Genomic DNA, 23089 nt, shown 5'->3' with positions numbered 1-23089 from the left:
GATCCATTTAAACAAACAAGTTTTTCAATACAAGACAAAATGCATTCGTAGCTAAAATTAATTACACTATCTATTATTTATTATTAAATGTAACTAAATAATATTTCTCTATAAATCCTCTCTTAAGTCCTTAATGCATTCGGCACCTTGGTTGGCTCGTTTCCCTTGCGGTCTGTGCCTTGTCTTAGTTGTCAGTTTGTAAAATTGAATTCTTGCCCGGTTTGTTTGGCTTTTGAGAGATTTATAACGTGGCCAAGAGGGGCGGGCAGAAGAGTGGGGGCTCGAATGGCAATGGCCGCGTATCGATAAGCACAATGGCCGACTGAGCGTGTGTCTGTGACAGTTACACACACAGACACACACACTAAGGACCAACGCCCATCGGCGACAAACTTTTTAATCAAATTTTTTAACGCAATTTCTTTGACTACTTTTTGCTCAGCCTCCGTCCTTCTCATTCTCCTTCTCCGCCTGCTGCTGTTGCATATGCATGCTCAATTGTGTTTGTATTGGCAAAGGACATGCTTTGTGATTTATACACACATCACACAAACACACACAACAAAGGGGATGCCGGCTGGTTTGCTGCCTGTGAGCAAACAACAGCTTTTTTTGATTTATGAGCGCTTTGGGTGCCACCATCGTCAACGGCACCACACACAAAAAATATATAAAGAACCAACCAAAACGGCAAAGAATCGACAGCTGAATATATTGAAGGCACAACTTTCGCATAAGTTCAAACGGGCAAGTTAATAAAACACAAAAAACCCCACAACTTTCGTTTAATGAATGATAGTTTTAAGGCGACTTTGAAGACCCTTTAAAAATTATAATTTTAAAGCGACTTTGAAGACTCTTTAAAATGCAGAAAATGAGTAATTTGAATTTACTAAAGCAAATATTAAGCGTAGCCCTATAAAAAATATAGTGGTATATTTTCCAGATACAAATGTAAATATAAATTATGCGTTCGCTGCGAGTTGGACAGGCGATTTTATTAAAGTTGCATTTTAAACAAACAAGCAACATTTTAATCTCAATCTGTACTAAAGGTACGTGGTCATTTCAATACACGCTTATTTTTAATGTTTAATTGCCAGTAAAAATGAACCAACTGGAATGCATGTAAAATGAATTCTGTGAAAGTGGCTCAGTTATTTTACGTTCTCATATCTTGGCTATAATAGCGATTTTTCAGGTTATTACGCTGCCAGGTCACCATTTTTTTTACATCATATTCGAATATTCGGTGTCTGGAACTATTGCCTATCGATTTTTATTAATCCCCAACTGGCGCCAGCAGAATGTTATTTATAAATACGAGGCACATGAATTTTAATTAAGCCCTGCCCGCAATTGCTTTGCCCACCAGACTCCGGTTTGCTTTCACATCCTCCGCCATTTGAGTCCGGACTGAGGACGCGGGGACCAAATGCCATATGAAAATTTGATTGATGACTCCCCAAACAGCAGGACGCACTCCCCCCTCCCCCTCCTACCCAACTCCCCTAACTATCGATTGTCGCTGTCATAAAAAGTGAGGGGCCAAAAGCGCAGATATATGCATAAAGAGGGAATGAGTATGCAATGCCGAAGCTTATGCAAATCAAGACATGCCGCACACATCACTTTGTTTTACCAGCCGCCCCTTTTCCTGTCCACCAGCACACATGTCTTTTTTTTATTTTCCACCCACCACCCAACGACGAATGCAGGAGCTTGTCAAAACTTGGTTTTCCGTTTTTGTTAAGAATCTGCTGTAAAAAATGAACAGGAAATTCTGTTGGCAAAGCAAACCATCGAATGCCCTTAAAAACATATTAAAGTTCACTATGGAATTATATATGTATATGGATCAACACTACATTTAAAACTATTTAATGCACCAAATGCCCATTTTTATGATAATCGAAGTTGATTTGTTCAAAAGTAAGTGGTAGGAATCTGATTCAAGTGTAGCAAGTGGAAATATGGCCCAAAAAAATGTTGGCCCTTGCATATTGTTTTCCGTTGTTTGGAAGCTCAGGAAAAAGCAGGATTCGCGAACAGAAATCGTTATGGGAGCAGGACGCTCGGGTTGAGGCTGCAGATTGCAGCGGCGGCGCGTTTCGAGCAACACTTGGCCGAGTTGATTTTTGCATATTCCTGATAGCGATGGCATTAGTCTCCAATGAACTGGCACATAAAAGCACAGTTATGGACTGATTGTCGGGACCGCTATCCGACGTACGTGTAAATTGCCAGCCATCTTCCCCCGACGGCGCGATCCTGTCTATTGCAGGCAGCAAGTGTTAGTATTTCAAACTTTTGTTCAATAAGATTTATATGACTGACAGTCCGGGGTGGCAAACGAAACGAAACCCGCGCTCAGTGCGGCAAAAAACAAGTTTTGATTTTCGATTCTTTGCCCTTTTTTTTGTTTTTTGTCTTTTTCATGCGCTGTGTTTTTTGTTTGTTTTTTGTTCACAGCTTAACTGGGCGACGTTTGAAATCCTAGTTGGTTCGCTGCAAAAAGAGCCGTCTGAAATGCTGAATTTATGACTAACATTTCTATCTACGTAGTTTGGCTGGAAATTTAAAGCAAGCAGCAACGGTTCTACAAAATACTTGAAGTATACAAATACATACTAATCAAAGGAAACAAGTTACTTTTTCAGATCAAGAATATATAGAATGTATACTCCAATTTACTAGACTGAAAGTTAACATTTCCTTGTTAAAAGCCCATGCTGCAAATCTGTAGAGTCTCGGCAAACAAGCTAGAACAAGCGTATCGTAATAATCTGTAGAGATATAATCCACTACAGATACTGAAGAGATACGCAGATACTCGAGTAAGAACGCGCCATTTTCATTGCTGGCTTACGCCGTTGAGATGTTATTTTGCCCGGTGGCATATTAACTGCATCACGAGCCACTCGAAAACGCAGCAAAACCGTCCATTCAGCCGCCATCTCTTCAGTAAACCACACACACACACAAGCAAACACACAAACACACGCGCACAGAAACGCACAGGACACGCAATACAGTAAGGACTAGACAGTGAGAGGAGAGCGAAGCGAATACATAGAAATTCCTCGACTAGGCGCTGTTATTGAAACCACTCGAGCGCGAACTGTGAGTGCTAAAAGCGGCAGGATCTGTAGTGGGATACAGGGATATACTATATTGGAGGAGCGGATCGGTGGGCGGAATGGCAAGAGGACTGGGCTTGGTATTGCCAATGGGTATGGGAATGGGAATGGGAATAGCGCTCTGTGAGCAAGTGCACACCTTGTCCGCATAGGTCTACAATAATTGCCTGCACTTTAAGTGCGCCATTAGTACTAAATTACAGACAGCCAGCCAACCAAGCGGCAGCTAACGGCGCGGTCTAATTACGCGCTCACCTGCAGCTCGCCGCTTTTTTGCACCCACTTTCACTGCCCCACCAGACCGGCCGACCACCCACTATCACCCACACCCACCCAGTGCCACACACATATTCTAGGCTACCAGCACCGCCCATCGAAGCAGCAAATGCAGGAAAAAGTAAAGTGCGCTAATGGCAATTAGAAGTTTACCCGAGTGCAGTCAAAAATTTTGTAACGGCTGCGCAGCTGAAAACTGGGAAATGGAAAATGGAACCGATGCTGAAGCTGAAGCTGGTGCTGCATTATTGAACATTTGGCTAATTGCCGTATAATTATTGCAGTTAAAAAATTTAGCACAACGCCAGGCGTTTGGGCGTTTTGGGCGTCAGGAGAGCTGGGTGTTGGCAATCCTTGACCGTAGCAGAAACTCCACTTTCGGCCAGGTCATTGTTACACTTGAATATGCTAAATTACGTATACGCAACGTTTGCCCAGCAAAGTTCGAGCAAAAGCCACAAACATTTGCATTGCTCTGGCCAAGACGGACAATCAGAGGAGTTTGTACACTGAAGATTTATTTAATACTATATTTAATACTATATAATAATATATTTGTAATTGTGGATATGAAAGATAACCAGATTTTCCATTTGATTTCGGTGAAAATATATTATAACTATGAACCAAACCAAACTTTAAAGACCTATTTTAGGGGAATTTTTCGCAGTGCTTAGATGAGGAATGAGTGGTTTTACTGCAGCAGCTGAGATGCATTGCCGCATTATGCAGTTGCAGTTGCTGTTTAGCAGTTGCATTGGCTCCCATCTAATGCAAATATTATGGCAAAATCTCATAATTAAGATAAGCAACTCGGTTGAGTGGTTTTAATGAAAATCAAACATTGGCCAAATGCAACAATAACAGTGACATAACAAGGACCGATTCACCCAACAACATTGCCAACCGAAGCCTCCATGTCTGCTTTGGTTAATATTTAATTAATGCTTAGACCGTGTTTACTAATGGCTGGGCACTGCAGCATCTATTGCCATGACGACTTGCATAATTATTTGCCAGTGTTACGGTCTGGTCGCAATCCTAGATCCTGGCGACCTACACCATTGCATCTAATGAACCCTGTTGTTAGCCAAGTAATATATGCGCATAGGAGGGTCAAAAAGTTGTATACCAAATGTGCGTGTAAAAACTATTCAAAGAGGTACAAGTAAAATGTAGACCAGCTTTTAAAAAACATAACAATATAGTCCAAGTGAAACTAACTTTCCATAATGCCTGCCTGCAGGATTTCGCTAATCCTTGCTCCTAATCTGCCATCATGCGTAATCGAATCGTGAATCTCTGCGACTCGATAATTAGGAGGGGTAAACTGTGTCGCACCCGAAGGTAGGCAGGCAGCCAGGTCCTCGGCGGGTAGTGGTTATAATTAAGGCTTAATTGAACGCAGCAGTCGGCACGTAAGCCAGTTAATGATGCACATGTTACTCGCCTTTGACACGTCATGATTCCGCCGCAAACAGCTTGCCGCACTTACCGGATTTTTTAGCCCACTCAAGACCGAATTTACTTTGGCATTCGGTGTAGTGGTTGGTAGTGGGATTTTCGCCTAACTCCATTAAAACATTTGCATTGCGGACTTTTCGAGGGCATTGTATAACTCAATGGCAAGCACTTGTTTGCGGTCCTTTTGTGTCGCCTCGCCCGCAGACAGAGCATTGTTTGAGATACACTTTATTACATACGTATATATATCCGAAAAGTTGAATATGCAATTCGGTGTGCATATTAACCTGCAAGTTGTGGGCGGTACGGGTTCGGGTCGGAATGGGGGTTGGGTTGCTTTCGTTGAAAAAGTTGCTATTTTTTGGTCCAACTATTTAGCATAACGACGGGCACTCATTATGAGGCAATGTCCCCCACGCTACCAACTTTATTTGCCCAGTGTATTTGACCCCTGTTATTCGGAGCAGCCAAACGAGGAACAGAAGCAGGAACAGGACAAGGCGGCAGTTAGCAGAAAGAAGCTACCAAAGCACCGGGCACGTAAAATATGCGCAGTTGTACACCGGGAGTGTATGCCAGAGATCACTTGACTATAAACGAGATTAAAAATTCAATTACGTTGGAGTTGGAAGCTGCATCGAGTAGCAGCAAAGAGCGCAAAAAACGCCCAACGAGGCCAAAAGCAAGCTAAAAAAACATGGACAGCAAAAGTTGGCCCAAGCTGAACTAACGGGCGAAAAAAAAAAACCAATCATGGTGGAAATAGTATCCCTCGGATGCCGAAGTTTAAAGTACTCTAGGTAATGTGAATATATATAATTATTAGAGTCCTCATTATCACTATAGCTTCAATGCTTACACAATAAGTAACAAACAATAACGATGTTTTTATGTTCATAAAACATGTTATAAATAAGATTTTTGATTCATACAGTTTAAAGATACAAAAACAAAACATTTCATTTATTTATTGTAGTTAATAGATAAAATTATTGATTTGTTTTCTATTTATTGGGCTTCTCTGGCTAAATATTACTTTTGTATTGTCCGCATGAATAGAATAAATTACTAATCTTAAGTAGTCTATATAGCTCTACAGATCGCGAGATAAAATCGCAATACCCCAATCGAGGACTCTAAAAATGGTAGAAAGACAAACGCCATGGCTCTGGCGTATGCTCTCAAGTCAAAGCTGGCCATACGCTGGTGCAACCAGTTTGGGCAAAGGGGTTCCTGGGGGTCAGGGCAGCCCCGCCGGAGTGGAGCAGGTGAATCGCTGGACACAGAAGTGGTCAGTGGCGGCGACGTTGTCGCAGCCAACGGAAGTTGACAACAATTTATGTGCCTGAAACGGATACAATTTACAAGCCGAGCAGCGATGGCCCGCTGACTGTGCACGTGTAGCACTGTGGCAATGGAAGAAGAGGCGGTTGCCGAGGGCTGGGTGCCCACTGTACAGGTGCTTCCTTCATGGCCGAGAACCGAGTACCGGGAGCCGAGAGCCCAAGCACCAGAACCCGGCACCCAAAAACTTCAAACGGAATTCTGTGTGAGTACTTAGTGCAAAGTGGCTAGGGACAGGTTTCCTTTTTGCGTATGTGTAGTTACACTTTAAAAAAATACACAAAAATAACAAAACAATAACATACAAACGGTATCACCTTAATAAATCAATTCATTTAAACTTATGGCGAAGACATCTTTCATGCTAGATGAGAGCAAAAAAAGCATTTCCCATTTTCTATATCACAAACCGTTTTCAAGGGAATATACGTAATTAATGAAATTTGTTAAAAATTTGAAATGATTTAATGCGCTTTGAGAATATAAATTATTTTCCCGAGTGCGTATGTGAATCGCATTTTTTCACTCCAGTTTTCCACCCCGCCCCTCATTTTCCCAGTTGTTAGGGGCAACAGCCGGAGCCGAATCGCATTTGCAGGCCGAGAAAAACGAGCGAAACATTTGAATTTCGTTTCAAGTTGAAGTTGATAAAAAGCCAGTGATTTAGGGCGTGTCCTGGTGCTAGCAACGGACACAAATTTGGGTTCACTTTTTCCGCCGGCGTCCCTCTCCTCACCACGACTCTTTTATTCCGACCAGGTAGCTGGCAGACCAGTTGAAAAAAGTAACCCGCAATTAAGATAACGTTTTTTTCAGCGATACTTTTAACTCTGTAATTTTTGTGTACTTTAGGCAAAGTTTTTAGGAGTGGGCGTGGCTTAAGGCATGGTGGACCGGGAGCGTTAATGACTCCCCAAAAAAACAAATATCCTTAAATGCCTTTCATTTAATCAACCAAAGAAAGGGTGTTAATAAACTAAAAGCGAGGCGAAGGAAGTACAAAAAACAATTTAATGCCAATTTGTTAAATATCACTCATACGTCGTGTGGGACGATGTGGAAGCTATGTAATTGGTATTGCACAAGCCACAAGCTTTACATTTTCATTGCAATTAAGACATTATAATTTATATGCAAAACAATAGTTAACTATTATTATCATCCCGGAATATAAACAAATGCTGTGTTTGTTTTGAATGAAAAAATTGCTTCCGCTTTTTGCTTGGACTGGCCTAGTAATGATAAGAAGTATTTTAATTCATCTATTCGTCTATCATTTTGATTTATTATCAAATTGATAAGTAATTAAGTACTGTCCATTTTCATTGTGTAAATAAAAACTTTTTTCATCCGAGCGTTATCAGTAGCAAACTCAGTCAAAACACTCGCACAGCTGGTCAAATGATAACAATTGATAGCAATAGAAAAATAATAATTCCGATCGCGGCAATGGTGTTCCCCATTAACTCGTTTAAGAAGCGTCAGACCCTTGAAATGAGACACAACATTTGGCCATAAAAAATATAACTTCAGTGATAGTATTAATAGATAAGAATGATAAGAAAACAAGGTTCTTAAAATTGTAAACAACAAACATATATATGTATATAGCCTCTAATGTTTCTTGAGCTTATCAGAATGTGGGCACTTCTGTTTCTTGCCTCTCAGTAATTTACAAGATAACTTTAGGATTAACAGAGTGACTAGTAGAGGTACGGCCAGTATCACAGCGAGAGTGTCCAAGCTGTGCAGTTGAATGAAGTTGAGATCCCGGGAAGCTGCTCGCAGGTGTGGAGCACCATTGTGCCTGATCACGTACTCCGTCCACCAGACAGCACGATCGACGGCTGATTCCGGTTGATCACGATACCGCTCGGAAATGGCCAAGGCTGCTTTGGCATAACTCGGATCGGTGAGCAGCGTTTGGATGGCCTTTTCCAAATCCTCCTGCTTCAGATTATTCAGATCCAAACCCAAGCCAAAGCCCACTCGCTGGGCGCGCTGCACATTCATGTGCTGATCATAGAAGCACGGCAATCCCAGGATGGGTTTTCCGAAGTAAACGCTTTCGGTGCTGCTCAGCAGACCACCGTGGCTGATGAACAATTTCACATTCGGATGGGCCAGAATATCCGGCTGGGGATACCATTTCTTAATCAGAACATTAGCTGGCTTTCCAGGCATCTCGTCATCTTCGAATTTCCACAGCACCCGCTGCTTCAATTTGGCAAAGGTCTTCAGCAGCGTATCTCGAGTTTCCTGTGGCAGATCCTTGCTCTTCACATTGGAGCCCATGGAGAAGTATATAACACCATGTGGCGAACCCTCAATAAACTGTTTAATGTCTTCTGGCAGTGGTTTCGGCTTGTGCGAGATTTGCATTCCTCCGACCTCAATCATGTTGGGCAAATAGGGTCGCGGATAGCTCAAAGAAAAGTGCTGGCCCAGCAGAATCAACGAAAAACTATCCATGACTTCCTCCATGGTTTTCTTCGCATTCGGGAAATACTTTTTGAAAACCTTTCTCATATGTGGCAGGTGAACGAAGTGCCGATGAATGTCCTCCAAAATGACATCGTAGTGGTTTTCCAAGCGCTCCAGAAAGGTCATCCGATCGGTTCGAGGAGAGGTCACCAGCGGGTTGTATGATATGGGTGATATATTTCCAGCTGCCTCGTCAATTGTTCTATCGGTTCCAAAGCTGGAGAATCCCACTAAAGTGGCATTGAAATGCTGGGCAAGAGCGTACAGTGGTTCCATTTGGAGCATCTCCGCCAGCACCAGATCGAAAGTTTCTCCCGAGTTAACTAGCTTCTGGACACCCTCGTCCTCCATTGTTGTATCGATGAATTTGTTTAATATGTAATCTATGGCATTGAGCTGCTGCCACAATAGAGGCACATTCAGCAAACTCATCATCTCTGTAGACAAAAAGATTTATAAATACAAAATACTATTACTTCTCTATGTTAATGCACACCTTCAGCAAAGTCGTGCGCTTTGAGTGCCTCAATAAAGCGCATGTTTGGCGTCTCCTTGTTCTTGAAGGCATTGATAACGGTCACCTGGTGACCCTTAGCTGCCAAGGCTTTCAAGTAGCTCTCCATAAATATGTACTGGGATCGACCCGGAAACGGCAGCGTTGCCAAAATCTTCGCACTTTCCGTTTGGAGCGGCTTGGCGCTCAAAGCGCAAAACACGATCGCGATCACAGGCAATAATCTCATGGTTGCGGAACGAGTCTCTTGCAGCGACTAATTGTACAGATCGGCCAAGCTATATATATATACATATATGCTTAGCTTTTGTTGATAGCGAACGAGAGAGCTTTTCGAGCGGCAAATACCGCCCATTCACGATGATAAAGGGCATTTGGCATTTGCATTTTCATCGTTGTTACTTAATAAAGAGAGAGACAGTCGACTTTCAAGAGGGAACCCTCCTCGGTTAGGGTTAGGGTAGTCCATGCTCGACACTTAATTCGTCCGGCAATCACCCGAGCAGTCATTATCTTTATTGATTCTGTAGATTTTCTTATGAAAGCACTTTATAGCGGTTCGGGCAAACTATTTCACATTTTGTTTAAACATTGCCCAAGAGCTTCAAATGAGATTTTGGAAGCAAGTTCCTGGAACGAGAATCTAATCTAATTTATATATCCAATTCGGTACGATACGGTGCCACTATCAAAATGTTTATCACAAAAGAGTAACAAACACCATAACCAAATCGTTATATTTTTGGAAATTTGTTAATCGCTTTTACATTACCTATGTGTTTGTATTTTATGTGCACCATAAAATGCTTTACACTGCACGGAAAACGAAGGGCTACCGCAGTTTCCTCTTTCGATATTAATTCCTCAATTTGTGCAAACTACTTAAAGTTGGCAAACTCCCGACGGGCTTTTAAAGATCTTCCCGTGGAGTCCCCGGAATTCGCTGGACTGAGTGCTGGGCAAATTCCCCGAAGAATGTGCGTGAGAAGTGCAGGCCAAACAAGCGGAGCAGGCAACTAAAAACAAAACGCACAACAGGGAGCTGGGCCGAAAGACGAGAAAAAGGCTCAGAACGAGTACCAATGCAGCTGGCCAGTTGGGAATTTTCGCCGGTGGAGGAGGCGAAACTCGGCGGAGCATAAAGGCCAAAGCGCTGCCTAAGAAAAGAAATTATTTGCTTAAGCGACGGCAAAGGACCTTGTCCGGAGCTTCCTTTTTCCCGGAACAAAGCACACTCACCCACCCAACCACCCACACACACCCACACACACAGAGAGGCAGACAAAGAACAACAAGAATGAAAATAAGTAGAATGAAAACAGCAGGAAGGAACAAAAATGAACAGAAAATGTAAAGTGAGTGGGCCAGAAATATTAAACTTTTATGCACGAAAATTTTTAAGTGTATGTCCGGCGGGAAAAATTGTTACTGTTAATTTATAAATAAGGTGGAGTTGTTATTGTGGGCTTCTGACGGAATGTCCGCCCAGTTGGACCCTTCCGAGCTTCCGAAACCCCACGATGGAACTCCTTTGTAACCCACCAGGAGCAGGAGCAGGACCAGGACCAGGACATCCACCACCATAGCCACATCCCCGGCTATTTGTTTTCACTTCAATTTATTTGCTTTCTTGCGCACATTTTCACTCCTTAGTCCTTGTTTACTCCTTTCATCCAACCCAATACCATCTTTTCCCCCACTTCGTCTTCACCCTTTTTTTTTGTGGATCTGCAACCCTCTGAGCTCTTTAGCCCCTCTTTTCTTTGGCCATTTCTTTTGCCGTTTATTATGAGGCTTTTCCTTTGGTCGGCCCCGGATCGCCTTGCAACTTGATTCAATTAAGTTGCCTGATTATTTTAGCTACAAAAAAATGATACCAAAAAAAGGCCACAAGGCCCAACTCTTTTCCGCCCCTCTTCGGTTAGCAATTTTAATTTTTTAATAAAGGGCATGTGTAAGGCGAGAGCTCTACAAGTGGGCCATCTTGTGGTTTCTGGTGCCCTATTGTATTGGTTCATCATCATCTTGGGGTGGAAGGGGTCGGCTCAAGTTCGTGGCGAGTCAACAACTGATCCGGGGTTAAGAAAAGGTCAACAGCAGGCTGTTCACTTTTCAACGGGTATTTCTGAGAAGAGGTCCTTCGCAATGTGAAGTGTAACTGTGCATATAGAAAAAGGATGGGCTTAAAAGCATTCCTAACAGTATATATTTTCGTAGGATTATTCAAATCATCAACTCATTCCAATTAATAAGTTTTCTAAATTTAAATCAAATATTTTAGTTAAGTTAGTTTGAAATATTTAAAAATCCTAAATATGTTCTGCGCAAATGCAGTTTGCGCATCTAACAAAGCGATAAATTAGTACTTAAGCTGCCACACTAACAGCATGAAATCTGAACTGCTGGGATACTGCCTGAAAATGAAAAACTTGGCTTTATCTCTTTTGTGCACTAAATGCTCTTGGCCTTTATTCGACTCGTCTCGTCTCGTCAGTAGAAAAGCCTGAACAACATTAATCAGGCTTACCTTGTCGTGTATTTTTCCCCACCTACAAACAACCCACACATGTCTGACTACCATGGATGAAAGGAATTATCCGGAGGGCCGAACAACGAGTAGCAACAGCTGCCACATTGACGATGCTTTAAGTGCAAATGCAATTTATTTGCAACAAGCACTTGCTGCACGAACTATGCAACAATGGCTGGCCAGGAATTGAGATTGGAAGTGCCGAGGAACAATTTGCCCATAAGTAAAAATCATTTTTCATTTGTTTTCATTTCCGTTTTATGAAGCATTTTGATTTCTGCATAGCTTCCGACTTCCACACACCATTCTCTACAATACCATATCTTTTCTGCTCCGGACTGACGACATTAGTGAATGTTAAGTGATGGGCAGAACTGCAGTTTGGCAAAAGGACCTCGGACCCAGCTTCTGAATACCTGAAAATCACTCGACCAGGAGCAAGTTGAATCCTTCCAGGATTCTAGTCTGAATATTCGCTACATATTCACTCGCTCGAAGAATGCCAGTCAACGTTGACAATCGACTTTTATTGCTGTTGAAAAGGACTAGTAGCAAGCAAAAAAAAATAGGAAAAACAAGAGATCGGAACAAATCGGAACGAAGCGACAAAGAAACGCATGAATGCACTGAAAGAAAAATATACAAAAATTATACATTCTTCATTATGTGTCTTGATACAAAGACATAAGTTTAAACCCATTTATGGTTATGAAAACACTCTAAGAGTACTACCATTGCACAAAATAAAGGATGTTTATATATTTGAAATATATAAATGATTTTTCTCAATGTGCCCAACGACTTTGTCAACTCCCAGTTATTACGTTTTGTTTAACATTTCAGCAAATTACACTGCATTGTCTAGAGCTCAACTCCAGAGTGAAGTTGAAGTCACCGTTTTCTTTGGAGATTTCCCCATTCGACAGCTTTTCTGACATTTTTTCCTTTTTTTTCTCTTTTTTGCTTCCTTTTCGACGTACTGACCTCTACCGGATTTCGAAGGGAACTTGTGCAATTGCATAAGCACAATTTCCGGTTAGCACTAAGAAAATATCTGCAGCAGAAAAGCAAATGGAGATGTTACAGGGTCAGGATTTGAAGTTTGCTTGCTCTATGTAAATTACACTTGTAATACGATTTTTAGGAAATGAAACACAAGAGGCGAAAGATATTCAGATGATTAAAACTTGATATCATAAATAATTTTAAGATATACTTTTAGTAAAGATACATATTTACCAAGATAGTTTGAAGATGCTTCATTAAGATCGTTATCAGTTTATGCAACTTTAGTACATAGCAAATATTTTCAAGAAGTATGTTCAATTTTCTTTACCCCTTTTATTGAAACCATATTTAAGAACAAATCTTTACACTTTTATCTCCCCGCCCGAAATACTTTTGTATCTTTCTCTGGCAAGGACATCTAAAAGCATGCTGCACTATTTTTGAAGCCACTGACAGGAAATTGAAAAAGTGCGGGGCGTGAACGGAAAGTTCAGGAAATAAGAAAAAAGAAATAGCTTTCCCTTAATTAAGTGCGTGTGTCCGGGTGTCCAGGGTGACCAGTCGCCCACAAGTAAACAACGAATGCATGAATTCACCGGTCTCAAGGTAAAGAACCGGGGTCTAAGTAGCCTGGAAAACCACCGCGGTGGTATTTGCGGTGGTTTTGCCGCCGACCAGTGGGTCAGATGGTCAGTGGCCAGGAATTGTTTCGTGTCCATTTCGCTGCGCTTGACTTCGCTGCTCGACGACCTCCGACCTCCAACCTCCAACCTACTATTTCCAACCTCTCGGGGAGTTCAACAACATTACGCCACACAGTTGAACAATTTTTTCTTCGCGTTTCGTTTGCTTTGCGTTTCCAACTGCTTCTGCTGGTGCTTCTGGCCAAGTTCACATTGTAATCCATCCGGGGAATAATTATTGTGTACATATTAATATAGAAACCGGGAAAGCCAAGAGGGTTTATCGTTTAGCCGCGATGGACGGCATTATGATGCCCCTCGAAAGTAAATGGAAAATGGATGGTCTATAAATTCTCGCCCTTGGTTTTCAAATTGCGCAAAAAGGTTGTTTATGTGAGCCCCAAAGAGGTGTACGAATGGGGGCTCTTTATGGATTTTGTTATGGTTATGGGGTTTAAGTAATCGGGTTGATTTTATACTGAATTATGCCTCATCATTTAAGATATGAAAAATGCTTTAAAGCCTAAAGAGTTAAGTGAAAAGTATAAATGCAAAAACTGTAGAGCCTCGAATTTATGACTGGAATAGACAACTTACAGCGTCATACATTTTCTCATATTCTCACTCGGTTGCTGTAAAGCGGATCCTTTAGCCCTCTAATCCATTATCCAAATCCAAGGCTGGTTGTAAGCCATTATGAACTCCAACTCATTAACCGGTTTTAAAGGTCCAACTTTATGCACACACGCACACTCAGCAGCGGATTAAGCTGCCAGGTTTATGCCACTAAATTGCGTCGTTGTCGAGCATAATTTATGCATTAAAATTGCATGCAACGGAGAAGTTGACTCCAAACTTGGATCGTACCGTGCTGCAAATTAAATCTAATTATGTGCGGCCAGCAGCAGGAGACGGGGCAACAAAAAAAAAAAAATAGAAAAGGGAACAAGTACACAGCGACTGGTGAAAGGGGTTTTTGGCCGGGTTCGGACATGGCTTTCTTTTTGCCAAACTGACCCGCACAAATGCGTCTATTGACTGAAACAATGCAGACAAAAGCGACGCAGTAACGGAGCCGGGATCATAAAGCGGGAGTCGGGAACGGGAGCTATTGCACCTGGAGGTAAACCAGGTGAAACAGGTGCACCAAGCTGCTTCCCAATGGAATTGGCTTCGTTGAGTGATGAAGGCGGCGGTGGCGCTGGCGGAAAGGTTAATAAACAAAAGAGCTAAGCTACACTGCAAACAAAAACGTTATCGAATCCCTAGATTAGCTTTCAGGATATATTGTTGCTATAATATAAATCTATACTTCTTTAACTCAGATCTCTAAGCTCTAAGTTTAATGAGTAATAAGCTACAAAAACATGTGATTCAAATAAGACCATATTACTTTCATAAAAACGTTTTTGTACACATGTGTATAAACGTGAGGGTACTATAAAAACTATTTAAAAGGTAAAAAAAAAACCTTTGAATAAAAATGTATGGTAACTAATAATGTTAAGTTATTTTGCAATCTCCCCATTCCGCAGTGCAAAAGGTAGAAAAATTGCCTGAGCTCGGCTTGCGCCTGAATTGAGCTCATGAATGGATTGCCAAGAGGGTTTACCAAAGGGAACGAGGCGAGCGGAAAAGCGGTCAACTTATGGCTTAGACGCATGGCAAAAATCCATATTTATATATATGAATGGAACGTGGACAGGGACATTGAAGTGGTCAGGGTGGTGGATAGTCCTGTAAAGTGGATTCCGAGCACTAGGTGCTGGCGACAAGCGAACCAGACCGGATCGGGTTTGGGGACTGGGAGCTGGGTACTGGGTACTGGGGACCCGGTTACTTATGCTTCAATGGAGCCCTGAAACTCGGTGTACGAGTATGTGCCGCAATTGCGGTAAAATATGTTTGCACAAAAGGAAATCGCCAAAGCCACGTGTGCAGGAAATGCTGAATTTGTCTGCTTGGCGCGCTAAAACAAAGCCCGACTCGAATAACCGGCAATTCCCGGAAACGCATTCGATTGGATGGGCAGAGATTTCCATTCGTTGGGGCCAAGAGTTTTAGTCCTCGACGAATGACAAAGGATGAATGTTTTAGCAATGCCTTATAAATACACTTATAATTATATAAAACACTTAATGGACTATTGAAAGATTACCCAGATTAAACAAATTAAGCCAGATGGCTTTAGATTTTGAGACATGAATCCAATGTGTCAGTAGACAGATATTTCTTTTGATTGTTTTAATATGCTCAATTTTAGTTAATAAGAAATATTTGTAGCAAAACATAGTTAAGAGCCCAGTTCTGGGAACAGGCTGGCAAATGTGCGGCGTTTTTTCCGGGTATTATTGCAATATTGCTGCCAGTGCGCCAAAAACTGTGCTATCCCGGGCTAGATGGCAAACTACGGCGGCACTTCCGCCGCCACTGCCACTGGCACTCCGGTGTCTCTCGCCTTCCTGCTCATCGGCGTCTGGACTGGACTTTGGGGAATATTATTGAAAAGTTTTACCGCAAGCTGTGCCGGAGCGGAGCGAGTTGGAGCGGAGTGGAGCTCACTGCAAAAACAACCAACGTATTGTTCGCCAGTGGATGGTATAAAACCCACCCACCCACTCACACCCACATCCACGCCCAGCAAAAAGATTCGAATAAAAAATCTGAAAAAAGTGGGGAATAATAAAAGGAGAAGAAGAAAGCGAGGATTAAAAATTTTTGCCAGTCCAAAGTTTCAGTTTTGTTGCAACTTTGGCCACCGACACCACAGCGGCCACACCTACAGCTCCTCGCGCCCACCACTCCGACCACCACTCCGACCACCCGCCCACCCGCCACCACCGATTCCCCGGATCAGTGCTACATATGGCCATAGTTCGTTCGCCCACATTTTCTTTCTTTCCCCGGGCACTAGTACATAAATTTTGCCGGCAATTTTCGGGCATTCGCCCAATCAGACATCAAGTCACTAAAGTATAAAAAAGAGCAGAAGCAGCTAAAACTTTGAATCGTTCCGGTTATGTGGGATATTTTTCAAAGTCCTCAACTATTATTATTAGATTATAGTATAAAACAGAAATTGCACTTGTGTATTTCAATGGTAAAGGGGATTTTTATGATAGATCCTAATTAAACGAAAAAACTATTTAATGTAGGAACATATTTAAATATTTATAAAGATTGATAAAGTAAAATTGCTAGCATTTTAATTATTGAAATTAGGAAAATACATTTTAAGCAATTTCAAAAACTAGAAATACCTATTTAAAGAGTAGATAAATCCAATCAAGGGTTAGAAAACCCCTACCTACACCTGTAAGTTCCCCTTATTTATGGCCAAAGTTTAATACTTCAAATGCAATAATTTATACCAAAGCGAATGAGAATTGTCGAGGCAAACACTTTGAGCCGGACACTTTTTCGGCCAAGGCCAATGGACAAACGCAAATATATTTAAGCTAATTGCATTTTCCTTTCTGGAACAGGAGCATATGATGACCAGCGGGCAACGGGGCCATGAGATTGCGAATCTAATATGCGATGGCAAATGACAGCGCACAAAACTAAGCGACCATGTGTTTTGGGATGAAATTTGCACAACCTTGACATTTTCAGCCCCCCAATCAAATTGACCCACCGCGCTCCATTGGATGGAAAGCGAACGGTCGGATGGCCAGTTTCCAATATGCAATTCGATGTTGCTGAAAGCGGAACAAGCACCAATCGATCAATTAAACAGATTAATAATCAGCGTTTGTTCAGCTGACAAGTGTATTGGAATTGCTGGCATATCCAGGAAGAATTCAAATAGTATTTCACGATCTTCAGAATTTTCGAGATTTAAGTATACATCTTCATTTCATCATTATAATGCCGGAATAAATGTCAATGTCATATTTATGTCAATTGACATAAAAATTTTTAAAATATCCTAGATGGAAGATTATGGTCTAAAAGATATAAAAATTCAAGATATTTTTATGAAATTGTACATTTTTGGGCGTAACGGGCAAGCGGCAAAGGAGAAAAAGTTTTGCGGTCAAGAGTGTGTGCCAAGTAGTTGCCAATCAATTTTTGGCATCGTTATGCCGCCTACTTATGTGGGAGAATTGGGCGGAGGGAGTGGCAGGACGACAATGCCATTGCCCTGCAGTAGTATGACCAGGAGCCTTTGGTAGCGAGAAACCACCCTGAGCAGCAGCAGCGGCAGGCTCGTCAATGGCATTGTGGCCAACAGGCACGTCGATTTCAATTGAATGTGGTGCGGCCAACTACCAATGTCTCCTGTCTCCTGGCGCTCGTCTCCTGTCCGCTGTCCGCTGTTCCACATCCACATCCACATCGTCATCCCACATCGCCCATTATGACACGATGCCAGCAAACCAAACACAATCACAGGAGGTTGCAGTGCCCACCGTCACACTCACTTGCAGTTGACACTTTGGTAGCCGGCTCGCATCCTGGCATCCTGGCATACTTGCATCCCTTGTCCTTCTGTTTGTCATCCGTCCAGTTTGCTGGCACTCTTCGTCTCGTCTGTAGTTGACTGTCACTTGGCCTATGCCATCGATGGCTCCTCCTCCCTCCTTCCAACATCCTAACCAGTCGCACGCCCACTGATTCACTTGCAACATCAAATCCGTTGAAATGCCCACTCAGCTCACCCTTTGGATGCCACTTTGCATCTGCAACTGTTGGTGCGCATCAAATACGCACGGAACAATGAGCTAACCCAATAAATATGAGTATACATACGTTGGCCGAAGGTGTGGAGTCTGTTTAATTAATAGCTACGGTCGAGCAGTTTGTTCAGTTGCATTTTATTGAAAGATGTAATTAAGTCTTAAGCTCTGTGTTTTCAGGATGGAAGGAAAATCGAAAGAAGATGTGCCATTGCTACAAAGTTGAATTCAATTAAGATTTCGGATCAAAGCAAACCAGTTTTTATACTCGCTTGTAAATCACTCCGACTTCAACGACACGAACTGTTATCTAATAAATCAACAAAATTTGTGCAAACACAATAACACATTCAAATGGCTCAACGAACACATAGATATATATGTTTGGCTGGTTCCATGGTGCGAAACTTTCACACGGCGCGGTTTCCACGATGTGATAAAGTGGCAATGTCAAATTTTGATAGCGGAATTCCTTTGCCCTATAAGAAGTTGAGGGAAAACCTGGATATCATCAAGGGTCGACTGGGTGGACCGCTAACCTTGTCGGAGAAGGTGTTATATTCCCATTTGGATCAACCGGATTCACAGGAAATCGAACGAGGCAAGTCCTATTTGCGATTGCGCCCAGATCGCGTTGCCCTGCAGGATGCGACTGCCCAGATGACGCTATTGCAGTTCATTTCGTCGGGCCTGAAAAAGGTAGCAGTTCCATCCACCGTGCACTGTGATCACTTAATTGAGGCCCAGATCAGTGGCGATAAGGACTTGGCCAGGGCTAAGGATCTGAACAAGGAGGTGTACGATTTCCTGTCCTCGGCGTGCGCCAAGTATAACTTGGGCTTCTGGAAGCCTGGCAGCGGCATAATCCATCAGATCATTTTGGAGAACTACGCATTTCCAGGACTACTGATGATTGGTACTGATTCCCATACTCCGAATGGCGGCGGATTGGGTTGCCTGTGCGTTGGAGTTGGTGGTGCAGATGCCGTCGATGTGATGGCGAATATACCGTGGGAACTCAAGTGCCCGACCGTGATTGGATGCCATCTCACGGGCAAGATCAGTGGGTGGACTTCACCCAAGGATGTCATCCTTAAAGTGGCGGAGATTCTGACCGTTAAGGGAGGTACGGGTGCAATTGTGGAGTACCATGGTCCTGGCGTCGAATCTATTTCCTGCACTGGCATGGCTACCATTACGAACATGGGTGCTGAAATCGGTGCCACAACTTCGATATTTCCATTCAACGAACGCATGGCCACATATTTGTGTGCCACCGGTAGAGCTGCCATCGCCGATGAGGCCACGAAGAATAAAGATCTTTTGGTTCCGGATGACGGTTGCAAATACGACAAAGTTATCGAGATCAATTTGGACACATTGGAACCGCTGGTGAATGGCCCCTTCACTCCCGATTTGGCCCATCCCATTAGTAAACTGGGTGGGAACTCCGAGAAGAATGGCTATCCGATGGAAATTAAAGTGAGTCTGATTGGTTCCTGCACGAACTCCTCCTACGAGGACATGGGACGATGTGCCAGCATAGCCAATGACGCACTGAGTCATGGCCTAAAATCCTGCATTCCTTTTAATGTTACTCCGGGATCGGAGCAAGTTCGAGCTACAATCGCGCGGGATGGCATTATAGATGTACTTGAGAAGTTTGGAGGCACTGTGCTGGCGAATGCCTGTGGTCCCTGCATTGGACAGTGGGATCGCAAGGATGTGAAGATGGGAGAGAAGAACACCATTGTCACGTCGTATAATCGCAACTTTACTGGTCGAAATGATGCCAATCCAGCAACACATTGTTTTGTTACCAGTCCGGAAATGGCTACTGCATTGGCGATCGCCGGACGTTTGGATTTCAATCCGATGAAGGATGAGCTTACGGGTACCGATGGCAAAATGTTCAAGCTCAAGGAACCGCACGGCGAAGAGCTGCCCTCCAAGGGTTTTGATCCCGGAGAGGATACCTATCAGGCTCCCCCAGCGAAAGCAGATGATATCAAGGTCAATGTCGATCCCAAGTCGGATCGCCTGCAACTGCTGGAACCTTTTGAGAAATGGGACGGCAAGGACTACATTGATATGATGGTGCTAATTAAAATCAAAGGCAAATGCACCACCGATCACATCAGTGCCGCTGGGCCCTGGCTTAAGTATCGCGGTCATTTGGATAATATATCCAATAACATGTTCATTGGGGCCACAAATGCCGAAAACAATGAAATGAACAAGGTCAAGAACCAGAAGTCTGGCAGTTTCGACACCGTACCAGCGGTGGCCCGGGATTACAAGGCCAACAAGATCAAGTGGTGCGCTGTGGGTGAGGAGAACTACGGCGAGGGATCATCCAGAGAGCACGCTGCCCTGGAACCTCGTCACTTGGGCGGAGTGGCCATTATCGTCAAGTCGTTTGCCCGCATCCACGAGACGAACCTGAAGAAACAGGGTATGCTCGCCCTGACATTCGCCAATCCCGGTGACTACGACAAAGTCCAGCCGTCGAGCAAGATTTCGATACTCAACCTCAAGGACTTGGCACCTGGCAAGCCCGTCGATGCTGAGATCAAGAACAATGGTAGCTCCGACAAAATCCAGTTGAACCACAGCCTTAACGAGCTGCAGATCCAGTGGTTCCAGGCCGGAAGTGCCTTGAATCTGATGAAGGAGCTTGCCGCCAAGGGTGGCGATAAGAAATAGTTCTCATCAATATTCACTTTACTAAATTACTACGTTTTTATCTTATGAAGAACATAAACAGTACTTAATAGTTTAAGTTGGCAACCGGAAGATAAATATCCCCTTGTACAATTATTCGGAAAATAAATCAACTTTACATAAACCGCAGGACACTATAATGGTCCAAACTTTAATGCCAAAATGGCACACGAAATGCCGAAAAACTAAACCGAAAGCCAAAATAATTCAAAACTAATTAAAATCCATTTAAAATTGCACCCAGCCTGCAATGCAGAAAAATAATAATAAATTTTCCGACTTAAGCTGCCCAACTTTTTTGTCAACTGGATGGTTGCATGGGTGGATCACTGGGTGAATGGGTGGTGCAGCGTGGTCCACAGTGGGGCAAAGTGTGGCAGAGTGGTGCCAGAGTGGGGCAGAGGGACAATAAGCGACGCTTATCAACGGTGCCAACCGAAACTGTCACATGCATTGTCATTGTCACAGGGACGGGCGGCTCAAGGGGCACAAATGGGGGTTTTCCGAGCAGAGGCCGTGCCATATTTGCATTTTCCTTCTCGCTCAAACACACGTCCTGCTTGTGCGTAAGTGTGAGTGTGTGTGTGTGTGTGTGTGTGTGTGTGTGTGTGTGTGTGTGTGTGGACGTATGTGAGTTGGCATAGAAAATTATTTGCTACTTTTAATTAGTGCCAAAAAGTCATTCACAAAATCCAGGGAGAGAGGGAGACACAAGGCACCCAATGAAAGAGCTACAAGAGGAGGAAGTGCGCCTGCAGAGCGAAAGAGAGCGGTATGGGGAGGGGGAAAGAGACAGGCAGAGGATATAGGAGCCACAGAGCACAAGTTCACCGAGCAAGTACAAAAATGTCTATATATATCTGTATCCTTCTCGCTCTGCGAACTGCCACTGCTTTTTGCGGCAATATTTGAACAGCCTCCGACTGAATGAGCGGGTCGTGAATGTGGTGCATGTGGCAATACAGTGCGTTTCGGCAAAATATGACGTTAGCAAGTCAGCAAACTAGAATAGGTTTCTTAAGCGACCATTTTGCACAGTATTCATATTACTTTTTAAAATCCTAAGCTATTTAATGCAAAATTAAAAGAACAAACCCTTACTCATTACTCAAATAATACATATTTAACGAAAAGTTCCATTAATTGGATAATTATTATTCACCAACGTGTCAACTATTTAAAATAGTTTTAGAGAATTGCGTGTTGAAAAAAAACTCATTAAGTAGTAAAAAAGCAACCTTTGATTGCCGACTGATAATGTAACAATGAGCAAAATATAAAAATAATTTGAGCTTCTATTTTTTTTGGTACCTATGAAATATTGCATGCACTGAACAATAAATATTAATAGCAATTATTAATTACTTATCAGTGGCTAAAAAGGTTAGTAATCAAATTAAGTCCACTGTTGTTTAATAAACCATTTAGCTCACCTATTATTTTTTCAATGAGTTATTTTTTAGAACTGCACTGTTCGCCCCCAAAGCAGCCACAACCCCAATCAAAAAAGCCAACAAAAAAATGATAGCAATTTAGCCCGGCCTAAAACCGAAAATGTTCAATTATTAACCCGTAATGTAGGATGTGTGTATGGCTCAGGGAGTCCAGTTGGTAAGAAGTCTATATATAGACTATGATTTTTGTCAAATTGCATTCAATTTGGCCAGAGCTCGGGCCGGACTCCTTTGTATCCTGGCTGCCACAAGCATTTGTATTTGTATCTCTGTATCGGCTGGATCTCCACCTTCCGCCTCTCTCCGCATCTCTTTCGCTCCAGTCGCTACCCGTCTCTTTCTGTGGCCAAGTGCATGGCAAATGTCACACATGCATTTCAATTTGAATTTACAATATTTCTAGCTTCAAATGCAGGCATGTGGTTGCGTGTGTTCAACTTGCCAGCCAGGCACTTCATATATGTCTTGGTCTGATGCCGACTACCGTCTGCCATCTCTCTCTGACCCAGTCTTGCTATCTCTGTCGCTCACTTCCCCGATCTGTTTGTCATTTGCATACTTTGCACTTAAGTGAATTTAATCTTTCTCTTCGATATTTTTGCTGCCCTGAGCTAGCTGAAAAATGTGTTTATCTTTTGTATGGATTTTTAATGTCATCTATTGTATCAAGGTCCCATGTCCCATACTAGCAGCAATATTCCTCCCACTCTTGTTATTCCGGTTCCTTGCTTAGTTTATTTTATTAAAATTTTAATTGCTTTTTGGAAAATGTTTTGTCAATGCGTA

The 23089-nt window shown here is 42.7% G+C and overlaps 2 protein-coding genes across 2 annotated transcripts; one reads left to right on the top strand and one right to left on the bottom strand.

Annotated features, from left to right (window-relative positions):
• Nucleotides 1-7731: 7731 nt before the first annotated feature.
• On the bottom strand, nucleotides 7732-9502 carry LOC6728574 (UDP-glycosyltransferase UGT5). The gene is made up of 2 exons (XM_002103879.4): nucleotides 9205-9502; nucleotides 7732-9145 (listed from the first exon to the last, which is right to left on the bottom strand). The coding sequence occupies exons 1-2, from the start codon at nucleotides 9449-9451 to the stop codon at nucleotides 7839-7841; spliced, it is 1554 nt and encodes a 517-aa protein (XP_002103915.1). The 5' UTR covers nucleotides 9452-9502; the 3' UTR covers nucleotides 7732-7838.
• An 8874-nt stretch (nucleotides 9503-18376) lies between these two features.
• On the top strand, nucleotides 18377-20978 carry LOC6728572 (probable aconitate hydratase, mitochondrial). Its single transcript, XM_002103877.4, has one exon. It carries the CDS (start codon nucleotides 18480-18482, stop codon nucleotides 20829-20831), a length of 2352 nt encoding a protein of 783 aa, XP_002103913.2. The 5' UTR covers nucleotides 18377-18479; the 3' UTR covers nucleotides 20832-20978.
• The last annotated feature ends 2111 nt before the right edge of the window (nucleotides 20979-23089 follow it).

The sequence above is a fragment of the Drosophila simulans genome, chromosome 3R (assembly GCF_016746395.2).
Source record: "Drosophila simulans strain w501 chromosome 3R, Prin_Dsim_3.1, whole genome shotgun sequence".
Lineage (NCBI taxonomy): Eukaryota > Metazoa > Arthropoda > Insecta > Diptera > Drosophilidae > Drosophila > Drosophila simulans.
The sequence above is the reverse complement of the archived record's forward strand: the minus strand, read 5'-3'. Positions and strand labels throughout refer to the sequence as shown.